Source organism: Aethalodelphis obliquidens, unplaced genomic scaffold (assembly GCF_003676395.1).
Source record: "Aethalodelphis obliquidens isolate GAN/ISIS:26980383/991018 unplaced genomic scaffold, ASM367639v1 scaffold1, whole genome shotgun sequence".
Lineage (NCBI taxonomy): Eukaryota > Metazoa > Chordata > Mammalia > Artiodactyla > Delphinidae > Aethalodelphis > Aethalodelphis obliquidens.
This window is the reverse complement of record NW_020837945.1, coordinates 107,481,056-107,498,679: the sequence shown is the minus strand read 5'-3', so window position 1 is coordinate 107,498,679 and position 17,624 is coordinate 107,481,056. Positions and strand designations below refer to the sequence as shown.

The 17,624-nt window shown below is 38.6% G+C and overlaps 1 protein-coding gene across 4 annotated transcripts in view; it reads left to right on the top strand.

Moving 5' to 3' along the window:
• The window catches only part of TIPARP (TCDD inducible poly(ADP-ribose) polymerase), a 28,879-nt gene extending 18,721 nt beyond the window's left edge, over positions 1–10,158 (top strand). For 2 of the 4 annotated variants that reach the window (XM_027113401.1, XM_027113409.1), the window contains exons 3-6: positions 223–415; positions 2,037–2,197; positions 7,097–7,375; positions 8,060–10,006. In XM_027113401.1, coding sequence (XP_026969202.1) covers positions 223–415; positions 2,037–2,197; positions 7,097–7,375; positions 8,060–8,507 — 1,081 coding nt within the window. In that variant the 3' untranslated portion in view covers positions 8,508–10,006. Of the gene's footprint in view, positions 1–222; positions 416–2,036; positions 2,198–7,096; positions 7,376–8,059 lie in introns of all 4 variants that reach the window. The other 2 variants (XM_027113419.1, XM_027113393.1) reach the window with 2 other exon arrangements.
• Positions 10,159–17,624: the final 7,466 nt, after the last annotated feature.

Genomic DNA, 17,624 nt, shown 5'->3' with positions numbered 1-17,624 from the left:
TGTTAAGGGATAGAATCAATCCCTACTCCATGGCTTGCACGTTTTGGTCTTAAGGCATATACGAAATGGGGAAAAAACCAGGAATGATATCCTTTTACTCCAAACAAGACAAGCTTTGAAAATTCTACAGTATGCTATACTAGATATTTGTAATATCACATGAGATGTTTAGATATTTCCATTATTTATTAACAGTTCATTTTTTTTCTTGGGTCTTTTTAGAGGACAAGAATTTTGGGCAGACTTGAATGCCATGAATGTGTATGAAACAACTGAATTTGACCAACTACGAAGGCTGTCCACACCACCCTCTAGCAATGTCAACTCTATTTACCACACAGTCTGGAAGTTCTTCTGTAGGGACCACTTTGGATGGAGAGAGTATCCTGAGGTATTTACAGGTTCTTTTTTCCAAAAGTGCGTTTAAATTTTTGTCTTTCACTGTTCCTTCTCAACGATGACTAGACAGAACCACAGATCAAAGAACTTATGGATGTAAAATTGAGTCTTGTTGATATGAGTAACGCTATTCTCTCTTGATTTTTCTGAAAATATATTTCTTTCCATTAATCTGTAACCCATAAATAGAATACCACCATTATCAGAAAATGCTTTTCCCAGTATCTTTCTTTCTTTCTTTTTTTTTAGATGTAGGGGGTAGGAGTTTATTAATTAATTTATTTATTTTTGCTGTGTTGGGTCTTCGTTTCTGTGCGAGGGCTTTCTCTAGTTGAGGCAAGCGGGGGCTACTCTTCATCGCGATGCGCGGGCCTCTCACTGTTGTGGCCTCTCTTGTTGCGGAGCACAGGCTCTGGACGTGCAGGCTCAGCGGCCATGGCTCACGGGCCTAGTTGCTCCGCGGCATGTGGGATCTTCCCAGACCAGGGCTCAAACCCGTGTCCCCTGCATTAGCAGGCAGATTCTCAACCACTGCGCCACCAGGGAAGCCCTTCCCAGTATCTTATACTATAGGAGCCCAGTATTAAATGTGGTAAGTACTCAGACTCAGTGCCGCCTTTGGAGTAATTTTAATGAGATGAGCACTGGTGTAACTTTTGGCTATATCTGGCTCCTGGTGGTTGGATCATGTGTTACACTATTAGCAGTTTAGAAGTCTAGGGGGAAACAATCACCCTTAAGCCCCTGGAAGAAGTACTTGAAAATGTTTACTGAACTGTGGTCAGGCAGATCAGTCATTTAAAATTCTATCACATGTGCACATGCATCCTTAGTCTGAGATGGTAAGAATAGTTCATCCATCACAAAGCGAGGTTTTAAAATGATGGTGGTTTATTTTGCCTGTGAGAATTCTGAGTCACATTTAAATGCCCTGAAATGGACTTAAAGATTAATTTCACATTCCAAAGATCTGACTTCTTCAATTTGATTAAGTTCATTTCCAGTATTACAAAAAGGGAGAATTGACTTATCTACCTTAGGTTTTCTTTTAAGGCAATAGCAAAAGAAAATGACCTAGTATGTTAATTAGTGTAAAACACAATATTGAGTTAAAATTTCTGTCTCTTAAGTAGTCACTAGGATCTAATACCTTTCAAAGAGAATAAGAGGCTGTTTAAAATGTATCCTCAGAATAGTTGGACTGTCCCTGTGTTTTTCCTCAGAGAGGTTTCTTGGGTTTGGAACTTAACTGGTTTATTTGAACTGTATATACTACTATCTTTAATCCTGTTCTGAAAATCCCTTAAGAAATATTAAAAAAAAAATCTCCAGGACATTCTTATAGCCTCAAAATAGAATAGACTAATCCTTCACATGTTTCATAAGGTGGAAATCCATGTTCTGAACAGGAAGCATTTTTCTATTCTGAATCTTTAAAGAAAATAAAATTCCTACGTGTAATAGGAGGTAATTTGACTCACTGTACTTTATTGAAACACTTCTGATGTTAATAGCAAAGTTAACTATTTTTACCTTTAGTTACATTAACATTTTTCATATTTTATAGTGACTATTTACCATTTATTGCTTTTTTAACTTGCTTTTTTTTTCTTTACCTTCTGTTTTCTGCTCCATAGTCTGTTATTCGATTGATTGAAGAAGCCAACTCTCGGGGTTTGAAAGAGGTCCGATTTATGATGTGGAACAACCACTACATTCTTCACAACTCATTCTTCAGGAGAGAGATAAAAAGGAGACCCCTCTTCCGTTCCTGTTTTATACTGCTTCCATATTTACAGTAAGTGTCCAGCAGAAAGTCTCATCTTTGCTTCCATTTTATGTAAATGTACACTTAATGCCAAAGAGAAAAAGACTGTAAAAGACTAACTTATTACCTCTAGAATATAAAATTCTGAGTTATCTTTAGATTTAATTCTTCAAAAAATGTAGTTCAGATAAGCTGCAGTTAAAACCCAACACTAAAAGAGTGAGTATCCTATTGAATTTTTTGAACTGAAAAGCAGAGTTAACATTTTTCCACAGCTAAAAGTACTTATACAGTATCTGGAATAAGGCAGAGTTTGCATTTGCCTCCTTCATGGAAGATTGAGATACCCTTCCATGTTATGGGACTGTTTCCCAGCCCAGGTAAACTGCCTTGGCAAGTAGAGAGAGAGTCCCTCAAGGTGGTGTTCTCCATTCTTCTTCCTTGAGTGAATTTGCATGGGAAGAATTCACCTTTTCAAATAATTTGCATTCTCATTTGCTCAGTAAGCCCCATCTTCCTATAATATGCACTAAAATTACCTGTCATACTTTTAGGTCAAGACAGAACTCATCCTTCTGAATTATAGGTGAGCTCTCCTTCCATTTTCCCAAGTGCCATTTTTCTTTTCCCTCTCCAGAGAGCCCAGTGGCACATCTCCATAGGTCCCAAAAGCTGGGGCACATTACCATTAGCAAGGCCATGTCTGAAAGGTAGTATCTCTAGGGAAATCATTATCTACTCTAGTCAGATACACCATATTTAGAGCTTGACTTTTAAAATGCTACTAGGTTTACTTGGTTTTATGAACTGGGGAGGTCTAGGGTGATATTGGTCTCTTCTGCTGATCTTTGAGGTAAAAATCTTCTTTTGTATTCTTACTAGTAGTTTTTTATTCCAAGGCCAAAGTGTGTTTTTCCCAGATCATTATGGCAGAGTGTTAATGATTCTAATTCTGAGATTGCAACGGGAACATTAAGAACAAAATATAAACAAAAATCCCTGAAATGCTAGGTACCCAAAAACAATTTGTTAATAAGGCAGATTTTAGAAATATATATATCAACTTGAGGTAAATATGTGCTTTCTTCTTAGTTCAAGTGTAAGGTTTTTTTTTTATTATTATTAGAAACTAATAAAAATGCCATTTCACTAGCACAGCTGGAGATAGTGTCAGCGTCCAGTAGTTAGGAACATATTGTCCTCCTAGTGAGATAGTAGAACTCATTAGTGAGACCGGCAGCTTGGCATGCTGAGCCAATCAAGCGAGATGCAGCTTCTGTGAGAGAGGAAGAATGCTCATTCAAGTGCTGCATTGTTGGGGGAGTTTTACAGAATAGTGAAAGTTGATTTGTTTGCATCTTAAGTAATTATGGAATACCCTCTTCCTCCCACCTTTTTTTAAACTTAGGCTTGTTTTGTAAAAGTATGAACTGTAAAAATAATATGAGCAGTAGTAGAATTAATGCCACAGATATAGCCTTCCTATTTATAACATAGGCTTACAAGAGAACAAAGAAAGTCACTCTTTTCTTTTTAAAACTTCCTAGTTTAGTCTTCTTATCTGGAACAGTGATGATCAGGTATAAAGTAGGAGCTTAGCAAGTCAAAGAGATAGTGCAGACATTTCAAGAGGAAAAGAGCAGAGAAGCAGCAAGTTCACCAGGGTGGAATGGGTAAATGCAGCCTTCAGTTCCTGTTTGTCCTAGAGTCTGGGGCTGGCCTAGAGGGCAGAAAGAGGAGGGAGACTAATTCCAAAAAGCAGATTTCAGAAGTAGATTTCTAGAGAGACTGTGATCTTAGCCAGGAAGAAAGTTTTGTTTTTAAGTGTTAGCAAACACAAAGGGTCAAAGAAAAACATAGGTGTCAAAAAGGCCACAATTATCAGGGAACCAGAGATGCCTAAGAATTGGGAATGCTGGAGTAGGGAGGTGGAGGGTGAGGCAGGGGCTTAGTTCATGAATTACGGCAAAAGCTTGGCTCTTTTTAAACGAGGGTTTCCCTGCTTTTTTTCCCCTTCCAGTTTTATTGATATATAATTGACATAAAACACTGTATATGTTGAAAATGTACAGCGTAATGACTTAATATATGTATATGTTGTAAAATGGCTGCCACAATCACATTTAGCTAACATTCCTCATAGTTAAAATTTTTTTCCTGTGCTTTGATGATTTTTAATAGGGCTGATAAAAAGGATCTTATTCTTTAATATTCTTAGAATACTTGAGCTAAGGCTGCATAAGCACACAAATATCAGATTTAGAGGTTTGGAAGTCCATTTCAGCTGGAAGGACATCTGCCCTGTGCAACCACCTCATGGTCATGAGACGGCCTGAGAGGATTTCTTTGACTCCTCCCCAAAAAGGATAAAATTAATTTTTACTTCATCACTGAAGTTAGGTTAGGAAACGTCTCTCAGAATGGCCAGGGGAGGGAAGGAGAATGATAAAAGGTGACCTTGGATTAGGAAAATTTGTTCTTCAGAGGCCCTTGAGTACAAGTGCCGTAGCCTTTGACTTTGCCTCTCTAAAGAAGGCTGGTTACGGTGTGAAGCTCGCAGTATGTCATTGGAATATCCATGAGCTGAATACAAACTCAGCATTCTTGGAAAATAAAGCTACATTTGTAAGCTTAGAATATGTATTTTTAACCCATGGCAACCAGAGTGTAGAGTTCCATCAGACAGATGTCTGTATACATTTTTATGTTTTAGCCCAATTAAGATGTTGGCTTATTATAAGTAAGCATCCATGGGTAAGAATGGATGCTTAACCAAATACATAAAATCTGATTTAATGTCTTAGGATAGATGGGCTCATCTTCAAGCATGTGTAAGGAAATAATAGACCTCCCCAGTCCCCTGAAAAAGGAAAGGAGACGTTTGAAGCGTTCATTTTGTGAAACTGATTTCTAGGCAGGAGTGCTAGCAGAAGGAAAAGGAACAGTCTCTTCCATTGTCAGTGCCACGTTTTCAATATGGCTGTGACAGCCTAAAACCTATTTTGGGCAGTGGTTGGGAGAATCTTACCTTCCTCCTTCAATCCAGAAACCTCTGTTGGTAACTTCAACCCCTAACAATACTGGGAACTTTGCAGAGCAGGGATAGAGGGAACAGCTAAAAATAAGCAGCTTATGGTCTGTGTTTCCTACCATTACTCTAGAATGGTGATGGCTTTTTAAGGAGTTACAGACCTATCAGAGTCTGATTAAAGCAGTAGGGGCCTCTCTTCAAAAAAATGTACCAGTGAAGGAAGGCTCTGGAGGAATCTGTCAGGGCTTTGTGAAAATGCTCCAGAAGAGAAGAAGTGTTGTGCCCTCTGTCATGAAGGTTGGGGAAAACGGCACCCCTTTAGATCTGCTCCTGAACTTAAAAGCACCTGGGGGATTCTGCAAGCCCTGGATTCACCCAGAACTCTGTCTCTGTCTAACAAAGGGACTTTGAGGCACATTAATCATAGGCGCAGCTACTTGAAGGAGGTGGGGGGTAGAGGAGGCAGGTTGTACCTCTATAGCAAGCCATCTCTTAAAAGTCAAAAGGCTGTGGGGTAGTGGCAATGGTAGTGGGAATCAGGCAGACCTGAATTGCAATCCTGGTATCCATCCATCACTTTCAAGCCTTGTTTAAAGATAAAAAAAGAAGACAAAGAAGAAGAAAATATATGTACATGTGAATTGTGAAATATATGGAAATGCAAGGAGTATGTGCTTAGAAACTAGATAGGCCTGGGTTCATATGCTGTCTCCGTTCTTTACTAGCTGTGCTGGCAGTTTCTTGATTTGAAAAGTGCTCTACAGCAGTATCCAAGTATCCAATAACCAAGCCATTGTGTGGGGTTATGACGAGTAGTGACACTGGGTGTGAAGTGCCTGGTCCACAGTATGTGCTTAGTGTAAGGTGGCTGATGGTAAACATCCTCCTGGAGATTAGATGCATGTTCACCTATTGTTGTAACCTCTTTGTCCCAAAGCTCTTCTGAAAATTTCAGTTTCCTAATGATTTGGCAGACTTAGGGCTTCCCCGTGACCAGTGTATGCTTATGAGTGGAGTAGTACCCCAGCCCTGAATCTGGGTCTCAGGGTCAGGATTATCTTTCTCTCTGCTTCTTCCGTTTTGCTCTGTTTTGAAAATGGCGAAGAAAAATGATTTAAATCATTTAATCAGGCAGGAATAAGTAACTGCTTGTCTAAACTCATCCTTCAACGTAACAGACCTGAATTTAAGGTTCAAGGATATTCTAGTGTCTAGGGCTTAAAGTAATTAGCTCCATCTTAAGCACATCTGAAGCTATAACATTTGAATTGTATTGATGGTTTTGTTGTTATATGTGACATTTAAAACTGAAGCAAATGCCAACTTTCAATGCCTACTCCATGATTTGTTTGTTTTTATACAAAAACCAAAGTATAAGCTTTTTATTTTTAATATTTTCTGTCATCTCCCTGTAAGCTCCCTCTTGCCCTGCTTCACTTTGCCTCCACTCACTATGCTTCCCCATGTACACAACCTCTAGCAATGATACGTTTTGTGCTTAGTACAGCAAAGTTTGAGGAACGTATATAAATTGTTCCTCCCTTGAAACGGAGCATAACTATATAGGCAAAAGAGGAATCCAGGATTCAGAAAGTAAAGATATTTATAAATTGGCACTTGCTTGCTTGCCTTGCAGCAGTACATTCCAGAGTTTTCTCCACAAGGAGGAGGCCAGGGGAAGCTAATAATAGGTTATCTCTATACAGGCAGTGTTAGCTCTAAGGTTTTTTTTTCTTTAGTTGATAGCATTTTCTATGTTGTTTTTTTAAACAAGCATTGAAGCTATTCAAATTATAATATTAGATACTGCTGTAGAGCACTGTATGTGAGATGGAGGTTTTGATGTAGAGCACCTTACTGCTGAGGTTGTACATTGACGTTCTCCCTCTCCCTTCTAGGACACTTGGTGGTGTTCCCACACAGGCACCTCCGCCTCTTGAAGCAACCTCATCATCACAAATCATCTGCCCAGATGGGGTCACCTCAGCAAACTTTTACCCTGAAACTTGGGTGTATATGCATCCATCTCAGGACTTCATCCAAGTGCCTGTTTCTGCAGAGGACAAAAGTTATCGAATCATTTATAATCTTTTTCATAAGACTGTGCCTGAGTTTAAATATAGAATTTTGCAAATACTGAGAGTCCAAAACCAGTTTCTTTGGGAGAAATATAAAAGGTGAGTCAGCAGTATGAAAAGTTTGAGAGCTTTTCTTGATGTAGCTAATGACAAATGCAGAACATAATAGTAGAGACTTGCATAGAACTTAATGTCATATTTGTTCATATATTTTAACTCACATATAATTCTCATAACAGACCTACAAGAAAGATTATTACAATCTGCATTTTACAGAAAGGAAACTGAGTCACAGAAAAGTTTGGTAACTTGCCACAGGTCATACAGCTAATATGATACAGTGCTGGAATTTGAACCCAGGCAGTCTAGCACCAGAGGCCTTGTTTTTAATCACTTTACTATGCTGCCTCTCAAGTCAGCAACAAATTAATGTAATTCAGAGGGGATACATGTAGATTCGAGGAAGCTCAGAATTAAGGGACTCTCAGGTTGGTGGAATTAGATAAGGAAGTCACCCTGAGAAGATGTGAGAACTAGATTTGAAATGGAAGAGAGAGCAGGTGAACAAATGGTTGATGGAGAAAAAAGGGAAAGGGCTTTTCTTGTCTGCAGTGGAAAAGATAAGTTTAAACTTTTAGTATGATCTTTGATGAGATTTTGCCCTTGGTAGCTACTTTAACATTTCCTCCCCATTGAAACCATAAAAAGAAGTTTATGACTATATCATGCCTATTAAACTGATCTACTCATTTTTCTGAATTCCCTGTCCACTCTTTGCCTTAGGAAAAAGGAGTATATGAACAGGAAAATGTTTGGCCGTGACAGAATAATAAATGAGAGACATTTATTTCATGGAACATCCCAGGATGTGGTAGATGGAATCTGCAAGCACAACTTTGACCCTCGAGTCTGTGGAAAGCATGCTACAATGTTTGGACAAGGCAGTTATTTTGCAAAGAAGGCAAGCTACTCGCATAACTTTTCTAAGAAGTCCTCCAAAGGAGTCCATTTCATGTTTCTGGCTAAAGTGCTAACTGGCAGATACACGATGGGCAGCCATGGCATGAGAAGGCCCCCTCCCGTGAATCCCGGAAGTGTCACCAGTGACCTGTATGACTCTTGTGTGGATAATTTCTTTGAGCCTCAGATTTTTGTCATCTTCAATGATGACCAGAGTTACCCTTATTTTGTTATCCAGTATGAAGAAGTCAGTAACACTGTTTCCATTTGAAAAATCTTGGTACTGATAAATTATTTGTATAAACTCAATCCAGCATTTGTAGCAGGTTTTGGATGGGTGGGCCAGAGTGGGGAACAGCATTGACATTAATAGGGCACTTTTAAGACCCATTTTTTTTAAGTTGCTAGAAAGTGAAATTTTTTTTTTTAAGGAAAAACACAAGTTTTAAAATGACCACTTATTCTTTAATTATTTACTAATTGTTGTTAGTGTACTCAGTGTGGAAAAGACTACAGATTGCATACTCTTTTCATTCACACCTGTACATATAGGCAGCAGTGTTATTGGAAGCATTTTTTATAAAGAAACTGAACAGCCTAACTAATTACATGTGGCTTAAGCCTGGTAGAAGTTTGGCCAAATGAAACGGAGGCTGTGAGCAAAGTGAGGATTCTGTTTATTTACAAAGATTAAAACTGAGTGGAACTAGTACTACCATATTTAATCCCTGTGCAAAGCATCACTGCTGTGCTGTAGGATAAGTTCATGACATTCTGGTGGGTGGAAAGAAATTTCTATTTCTATCAGCAGGACTGAAATATGTCACCCAACCGGAGAACATCAATGACTTTAACTGTTCTGCAGAGTTTACCCGAGAACTCAGAGTTCTGTTTAGAGGAAGTAAGAAAGAAAAAAAAGGAACCATTTGAAAAGTTTGTCACCAGCAAAATTTTTCATTAACTAGTTCTCTGAAATGTGATTCTCGTGTTAAACTTCAGCATTGGAAAACTCAGTCTCTTTCATTATCATCCCACCCCAGTTTGAAGGAGTTGCGTATCTAATTTGGTTAAAGCCAGTCTGGAGAATTAGAAGTATTACTTTATTTTAGGGTTCCAGACCTAGGCCCTGACCGAAGGTTTTAGAGAAAGGAAGTACGTCTGTAACTGAATTGGTCAGGTTTTTTACTGTGCTTTGCACAAAGTAGACCCTCAAAAGAAGTCTTTGTTGACATGGAAATATTGTTCAAGGTGGAGCTCCCACCCTTCCGCCTGCTCTGCCAGGTGCAGCTGGGTTCCCTGGCCAACTCTGTATCTTACACTACTTCACAGAAACACAGACTTGGAAATTGTGCCCCTGGCCCAGCAGGAGCAGTGTTAGGTGAACATGCCACTGCCTCAGCTCAGAGAGGCAGCAGCTTGGTGTACTTCGCCTTAAGTAAAGCAAGTGGACCTGGATTTATAAAAGCAGTAGTGGTTGTTCACAGAAGAATTCACCACGAATTCTTTCAGGTACCAAGCTCCCCTAGTATGTTTGTGGTTATTTCATTTACACACAACCCTTCAGGAACTTCTGTGTTGTTGAAAGCAAGATCTATCTATCCTGATGTCTCAGTGACTCGGCCTGTTTAAGCACTTACCAGGGCTTCCACACAGTAATTTATTTTGCCCTAGTAGATCTTGTTGTTTGCTGCCATTGGCATGAAGCAGCCAACTGAGGCTGGTACAGTTGTCCTTTCATTCAATTGTAACTTGTAAACCAGTGATTCCCAATCTTTTTCAAGTTAAGATACCTTACCGTTGCTTATTTGATTTTATGAGACTTGTTCCGTTTTTTTCTCCCTAAAGAAAAAAAAAAGCTTTATGACATATTTATTTTTCTAATAAAACTGAGCAAAAATAAAAGTTCTGGTAATTCTTTAAAACTTTTTCTTGTGGTTTTGGTTCCATTTAAGACAGCTGCGTTCAACACGTAGTGGGTGATCTGTAAATGCTGGTCGGTTGCTTGAATGGATGTGTGATTGAATGACTGAATGAACAGACCTAACCAGAAACTGCTGCCTAAACACTTGTGCTCTGATAATCAGCAAAAAATACATTATCTGGCAGTCAACCGTAAGTCACAAGAGAATAGTGAATATTTTATTTTGCAGGTAAGTGCTTGAGGGAATGGGACAAGTTTTATTTCAGCAAAGTGCTGTAGTAGAAACTATGACCAGGTTGTCCCCTGCAACAAGTGCTGAAGGAAATAAAAGAAGTGTAAAAATCTCATCTGCTCTCAAGCACCTCCGCTTTCAGCTAACCTAAAGTGACCCAACTGGTAAACGTGAGCCTCTCTGACAGTACTTTCTCTCCAGTGTAATGATTTTTAAATTCATGTATAGTATTGTATGTTCTAACTAAACAAGAACTATGGAATCAGACTAAATTTTGTAATGGTTCCATGGATTTAAAACATACTGAAAAGCATTCAGTAAATCTATCTCCCTACTGGCACAGCTGTAATTTACACCATTTCAGAAAGCTGCAACTCACTCTTAAACTATGGTTAAGATTTTCAGGGGGAGTCTGCAAACTAAGATATTCCAGTGTCATACAATTCTGTAGACAGGAAGGTTTATGTGTGCAAAGTTAATAAATATTGGGCCTTTGTATTTATAAATTCTAAAACCCAACTCCACATTTTGCTATTAACCTCTTTTAGTAAATGGCTTACATATAAAAATAATTATTAGGGCCTGAAATACTGATCTTTGAGGAGGAATTTTTGTTATACTAGGTCTGAAAATGACTTTAAGAATATATTCAATACCCAAACAGTCCTATATGGTCAGTTTAAATCAGGGTTTTTTTCCCTCCTTTATTTAAGGAAGGTAAGAAGGTTTCATGTGGTTAGTTTACTCATCTTTGTAGGGGTTTTTTTTTTGGTTTTTTAAGACTACAAATGATAAGAATGTTACAACTTTGAGACCCTACAATGCAAATTTTTGTAAAGTGCTGTACAAATCAATAGCGTTTATTTACAAATTAAGAGCCAGAAGCAGTATGGAGGCTCCTCAAAAAACTAAAATAGAATTACCATATGATCCAGCAGTCCCACTCCTGGGCATATGTCCAGACAAAACTCTAATTCAAAAAGATACGTGCACCCCTGTGTTCATAGCAGCATTATTCACAATAGCCAATACATGGAAACAACCTAAATGTCCATCAACAGATGAATGGATAAAGAAGATGTGGTAAATATATACAATGGAATATTAGCCATAAAAAAGAACGAAATAATGCCATTTGCAGCCACATGGATGCAACTAGAGATTATCACACCAAGTGAAGAAAGACAAATACCATATGATATCATTTACATGTGGAATCTAAAATATGACACAAATGAACCTATCTACAAAACAAACAGAGACACAGAAAACATACTTGTGGTTGCCAAGGGGGAGTGGGGCAGGGAGAGGGAGAGGGATGGATTGGGAGTTTGGGGTTGGTAGATGCAAACTATTATATCTAGAATGCATAAACAAGGTCCTACCGTATAGCACAGGGAACTATACCAAATCTCCTGGGATAAACCATAATGGAAAAGGATATAAAAAAAGAATGTGTACATGTGTGTAACTGAGTCACTTTGCTATACAGCAGAAATTAGCACGACATTGTAAATCAAGTATACATCAAAAAAAAAAAAAAGCCAGAAACATTTTCCTTAGAAATGATAGTGTTGCGTTTTAAAAACAGACCCATCTAGTTTATTGACTTAGGTACTCTTATTGCAGGAAAGTTAGAGAAATAAAACAGTACTTTTCCTTAGCTTGCTTACCTCACTCATAAGCTATCATCATCATAGGTAGAAAAAGATGTTATCGAAGAGTTTCATCAGCATTATTAGTTGGTCTTATTTTATTGCTTTACTCACTCTTCAGCATATTTTTTGGGAGACTAACGCCTGAATAGAACTCTCAGATGGCAGCTCTTTTAAGGCTTTAATCTTAGATGAATGTGGAAGATTTGTGTGTTAGAAGTGTTTCATGAACACTGCTAAATCCTCCAAACCAGAGCAAAGATGCCCACCCACTTTGATGAGGTCAGAATTTTATGGGCTTAATTGTTCTTAAGTACCTAATTAATAAGATGAAAAATGACCAAAAGTTTCTATGAATTCAGTGATCTTTTAAAGCAAATTCATATTAACATCACAACAGTATCTACGTTTGATATGTAGGATATATTTAGTCTACAGGCAACGTTTAGTGCTCACATGGATTAATGGGCTCCTTACGATAACTCCCATATGCTGCTAAAGTTTACAGCCAACAGGCTGGAAACCACTGGGCTAGACTATTTCTATATTCAAGTTTTATGTCTATCTCGATTATATCCAGTCCTAAAATAGCCTTAATCAAATCAGCTAAGAGGCTCAACCCAGTGTTCAAGAGCCTCTAACCCTTCTAAAATAACAAGTTTTAGGTGCCAAATTGTCATTTGTGGGGCCTTATGTCCACATACATCAGCTGCCCTTCAGTGTTTCACAGCACATTAAGGACTGCATCTAACAGATCTGAGTGGCAAGAGAACACTAAACAGGTGCTATTCAACTATATGATAATGCAAGACTCTTCAATGCTAATATGAAATTCTTGTGTAACCATCAGTTTATAAATTTTTTTGAGGAGCAGTGATGGATTTGGGGCATTAACCCACATTTTTCTGACAAAGGTCCTCCTTGAAGGTTTGCATTTCATAGTATCTTGGTTGAGGATTTAAATCATAATTTCTAAGCTGAGTTCAATGAACTGTTCCACTTAGGAGTAGCAGCCATAAATCTAATGAGAATTACTCTCAATGATCTAAGCCAACTGAACCCAGTAACTACAAGCTTTAGTTCCAACCACTCATAAATGTAGCTGAACTTCTTCTAAATGTAAATTTCTACCCATATGACTACATTTTCTAAAAACACAAGTTTGTGGTCTCATTTATAATTAACTTGTAGGCATATATAAGTCAGTGCTGGATAGGAGTAGGAATGCAGATTTTGTGAATCATTGTTACTCAATTTTGCAGTGAATTACTGTCATCGGAGAGCAGTGGCTTAGTCACAAGCCTGTCTGAGAAAGTTACACAATCTTAGTGTGTGGCTTGTGGACTAACTGAGATAAAGAATGTAAAGCAGCATAGTGCCTGGCTCATGGTATACAATCAAATTTTAGCCAGTGGTAGTAATAATAGAAGTAGTAGTAGGGTAGGCTGAATAACGTCCCCAAAATATCCAAGTCCTAATCCCAGGAACCTATGAATATGTTATATGGCATCAAGGCTTTGCAGACATGTTTAAGGGTCTTGAGATGGGGAGATGATTCTGGATTATCCTAGGATGCCCAATGTAATCACAAGAGTTCTTGTAAGAGTGAGGCAGAAGGTCAAGAGAGATTGGAAGATGCTATGGTGCTGACTGTGAAGATGGAGGATGAGGCCATGAGCCAAAGAAGGCAGGTGGCCTTTAGGAGCTAGAAAAGGTAAGGAAACATGCTCCCTTAGAGCCTCCAGAAGGAACGCAGCCCTGCTGACACCTTGACTTTAGGAATTCTGGCCTCCAGAACTTTTTAAGATAATACATTTGTGTTATCTTAAGCTACAAGTTGGGTAATTGTAACAACAGCAATAGGAAGCTAATACAAGTAGTAGATATAATAGAAATTATATTGAATCATCAGGAAGCTGTTCTAATATAAATTAGTAATTAAAAAGAACAATACAAATATGAAAAATTCCAACGCTTGTTGGAAATTTTTAAAGGTTATGTGAAATCCCAAGAGAGTAGACTGCCAGCCCCGTGGCTTCCCAGGGGTGGTATACATGCATACCAAAGACAAACCTCACTTAAAATAAGGCCGCTTCTAAGAGGTATTTAAAGACTGAATAAAGACAAGCACTGTAGTTGGTCAGATAGCCCAGTCTTCATGAAAGACGGGAGAGAAAGCAAATTGCTTTTGAGAAATGGTTGGTGAAAAAGATGTAGGGATGAAAAATGTTAGCACTGAGATTGTCTAATAGTGGGTTTACTTTGAAGATTCAAGCCTCTTTGGAGTGATCTTTTGTTCCTACTAGGAAAGAGTACACATCTATTTAGAAAACATTTGTTGACTAGCTCCTAGAACCCAGGGAATTCCTCCTTGAAAGGGCACTGCTCCAGGATATAAAGTAGCTTCCTTTAACTTAGCAAGGTACAGAGTTTTCCTCAGCCCCTTGTTAAGGAATATCAGAAACCCTTGTCTCTTTACTGCCTCAAACTGAAAGACTAACTCCACTCTTAACCAGCTCCTATTTTTCTGTAATCAGAAAACAGAGGACCTCATTTGGAGCTTTGTTTTGAAGGAATGAACATCCGTTTAGCTTTGCTTTTCTCTGTTACACCTTCCTCTGAAGAGTCTTGTGGAGAGGGTCAAGGTAATCAGTTTGTTGTGGTAAAAATACATAAAGATGTCTTAAATCATAATGAATACAATGAATTCTTTATCTCTCATAACGGAAATCCAGAACAGGTTATTCCAACACTGATTAAATTCAAAGGTGCAACAGCTCCCAGGATTCTGTATGATTCTCTTGGTTCTCCCCTCATGATTACAAAATAACTGCTCTGGTTCCAAGTACTACAATACATCCCATTTGTGACATCCAAAAGTAGGAAGGGACGATCCTCATCTAGTGCCTTTTATTTTTTCTTTCAAGAGTTAGTAAATCTTACAAAAGCCTCCTAGTTGACTGCCATTTTTGTCTTTTGTCCTGGGTTGCATCTGGTGACCATGCTTAAACCAATCCCTGGCAAGGGGTACAGAATCACTATGAAAGATGTGAACTAACCAACAGTCACTCCCTAGGGCAGGGGACTAATCCATTAAGCAGGTGATGACCCATACCTGAGCAAGATTGGGGTTTTGTTAGGAAAAAGGAAAATGGCCACTGGGGAGAAAACCCAACAATTATCTATCTCAAATATTGTTTTTCAAGGTTAAATGAAGGAATTGTATTAAAAAGCACCCCTTGGGGAAGTTGTTCAATCTATTTACAAAGACCCTGGGTACCCATTTCCTTAAAGATCAAATGGTTATGGAAGAAAAACATTACTTCAGAAAGCTTACAAACTGACTTAAAGCTGGATTTACCACTGTCCGGTCTGTGAAACTTCCAGATTCTAAGTGGAGCTATTTTTAATATGAAACTTTGGCCCTTATAATGGACTGACATCAAAAAGACCGTGCAGCATGGAACGCAGAAACAAATCTTAGCCCCATTGTCTCCATGTGGGGTAACTTTAGCAGGTTAGCATCACTTTTCCTTATAATAAATAACCTCATGGGCTGTATAAGGAATAAAAGAGAATTCATATAAAATGTTTAGCACAATAATTAATAAATAATAAAGCTGACTTCTTGTTACTTGAGTCCAAGGACTCAAATGAGGCAAACTTGAAGATCTATATTTGGGAGTAGGGATAAATCCCTGTAAAGTTAAAGTATCCAGTTTCCTTGGTTTTAGACTCAAGATCTCCTACCTCCTAATCACAATTTTTAAAACTATAAACTACAAACATTAAAAAAAATACAGCTAAGTAGAATATAATGAAAACATACTTCAATTAAAGAAAAAATAGAATTGACCACACACACACACACACACAAAAGTTAACTGTCTACCCTATCTCTTAGCATCAATGCCAACCCCTCAGCTTTATGGAACTGCTACAGCAGGCTGGGGTTCTCACTCAGAATTTGGGAGGGGAGGTAGGATTGGCAATGGGCAGCATCAGAAATGGACACTCATCCCTCAGAATTTGCTGGGACACTATAGGCCTTGAGTTTGTGGCAGTGAGATAAGCCTACTTGGAGACAATAAAGTTAAATTATCTCATTATCAGCAAGCAAACTCAGTAGCTTTCTCCATTAATGCACACAAACATATCATGGGATTAAAGTATTACCAGGCAGTATCTGACTGAGAAACTCAGGTATACCCCATCCTGGGTGTGCCCCGTTCTGCCTTGGACTCATCACTTCACCTTCCCACAAGATCTCTGAGGAGGTATTTGCCCAAAGGAAGCAAGCAAAGAGACTCTTTATTATCATCTGGGGTCTTGACTCCAATCTCTTAATACAGTAAACTGGACTGAGGGTTGGAAGGTGGAAGGCTACTTTTTCTATTATTAGTTAGGACCAAATGCCCTCGGATCTAGCAGGATATATAGAAGCCCTGCTTCAACTACTCCCTACTTCCAATGCCTTAATTGGGGTTAAGCCTTTACTTCTATGATACAAAGAAAAACCAGTTTAATTCACTTTCCTGTCAGCTCTAAGAGAAAAGTATTCATTATTTAGAGCAAGGGTTGACAAACTTTTTCCTATAAAGAGCTTGATAATAAATATTTTAGACTTGGTGTGTCACACAGAATCTCACAGCTACTGAACCCTGCCATCATAGCACAAAAGTAGCCCCGGATGATGTGTAAGTCAATGAGAATCGCTGTGTTCCAATAAAACCTTACTACTAGCCTGAGGTCATCTATGCTCTATACCACTTTTCATTCAATGTAAATAATTGAACCATAGTTTATTTGACTTGTTACTTGAGATGTTCAGGTACTGTATTAAATTTTTGCTTCTTGCTCCTACTGTAGCTGTGCTCCTAATTATAGGGAATGTACTATTATTACTTGTTAATATTTTATTTTCTTTCCCTCCCTATCCTATATTAGACTATGTTCAACTCAAAAAGAAAATGGAAAACCCTTAAGAAGTCTAAGCCCTTGCGGCTGACATTACTTGTGAAGGCATGTTTTTCACTTTGCGGTCAGTGATGGGTGATGAGGCCACTATGAGAAGGCTTCCATCATTACACTGATAGACACACCAGTTGAAAGGCAGTCCCATCCTTGCTGTTCTGGTTCAACAGAAACCTCCCATCAGAGGACAGAATAGATGAGAATCCAACTGGATAAAATAGTGGCAGATGGTCAGTCTCTTACTGGGGTTGCAAGTGGACAGAAACATTTTCTGACTTTGGAATTTTCTGTCATAGGGTGGCCAAGGGCCTAAAGAAGTCCCTAAAGGCAAGAGGTCACTTATAATAATCCCCATCCCCTTTGTTCAAGAGTTAGAGTTGTTTCGATGGTGGTGGGGTTCCCCAGAGCCAAGAAATAGTACAGGGCATTTCACTGGAGGCAGTGAGAGACAACAGGATGGAAAGGGTAGAAACTATATTACAGAGCTATGACCATATATTGGACAAGGCTCAGGATCAGCCCCAAGTCTGAAGAGGCCTCAATGTCAGATATGCAAGAGATCAGCACTGGGATATGGGTTTTATTCTAGTCTTCTGTCCGGAAATG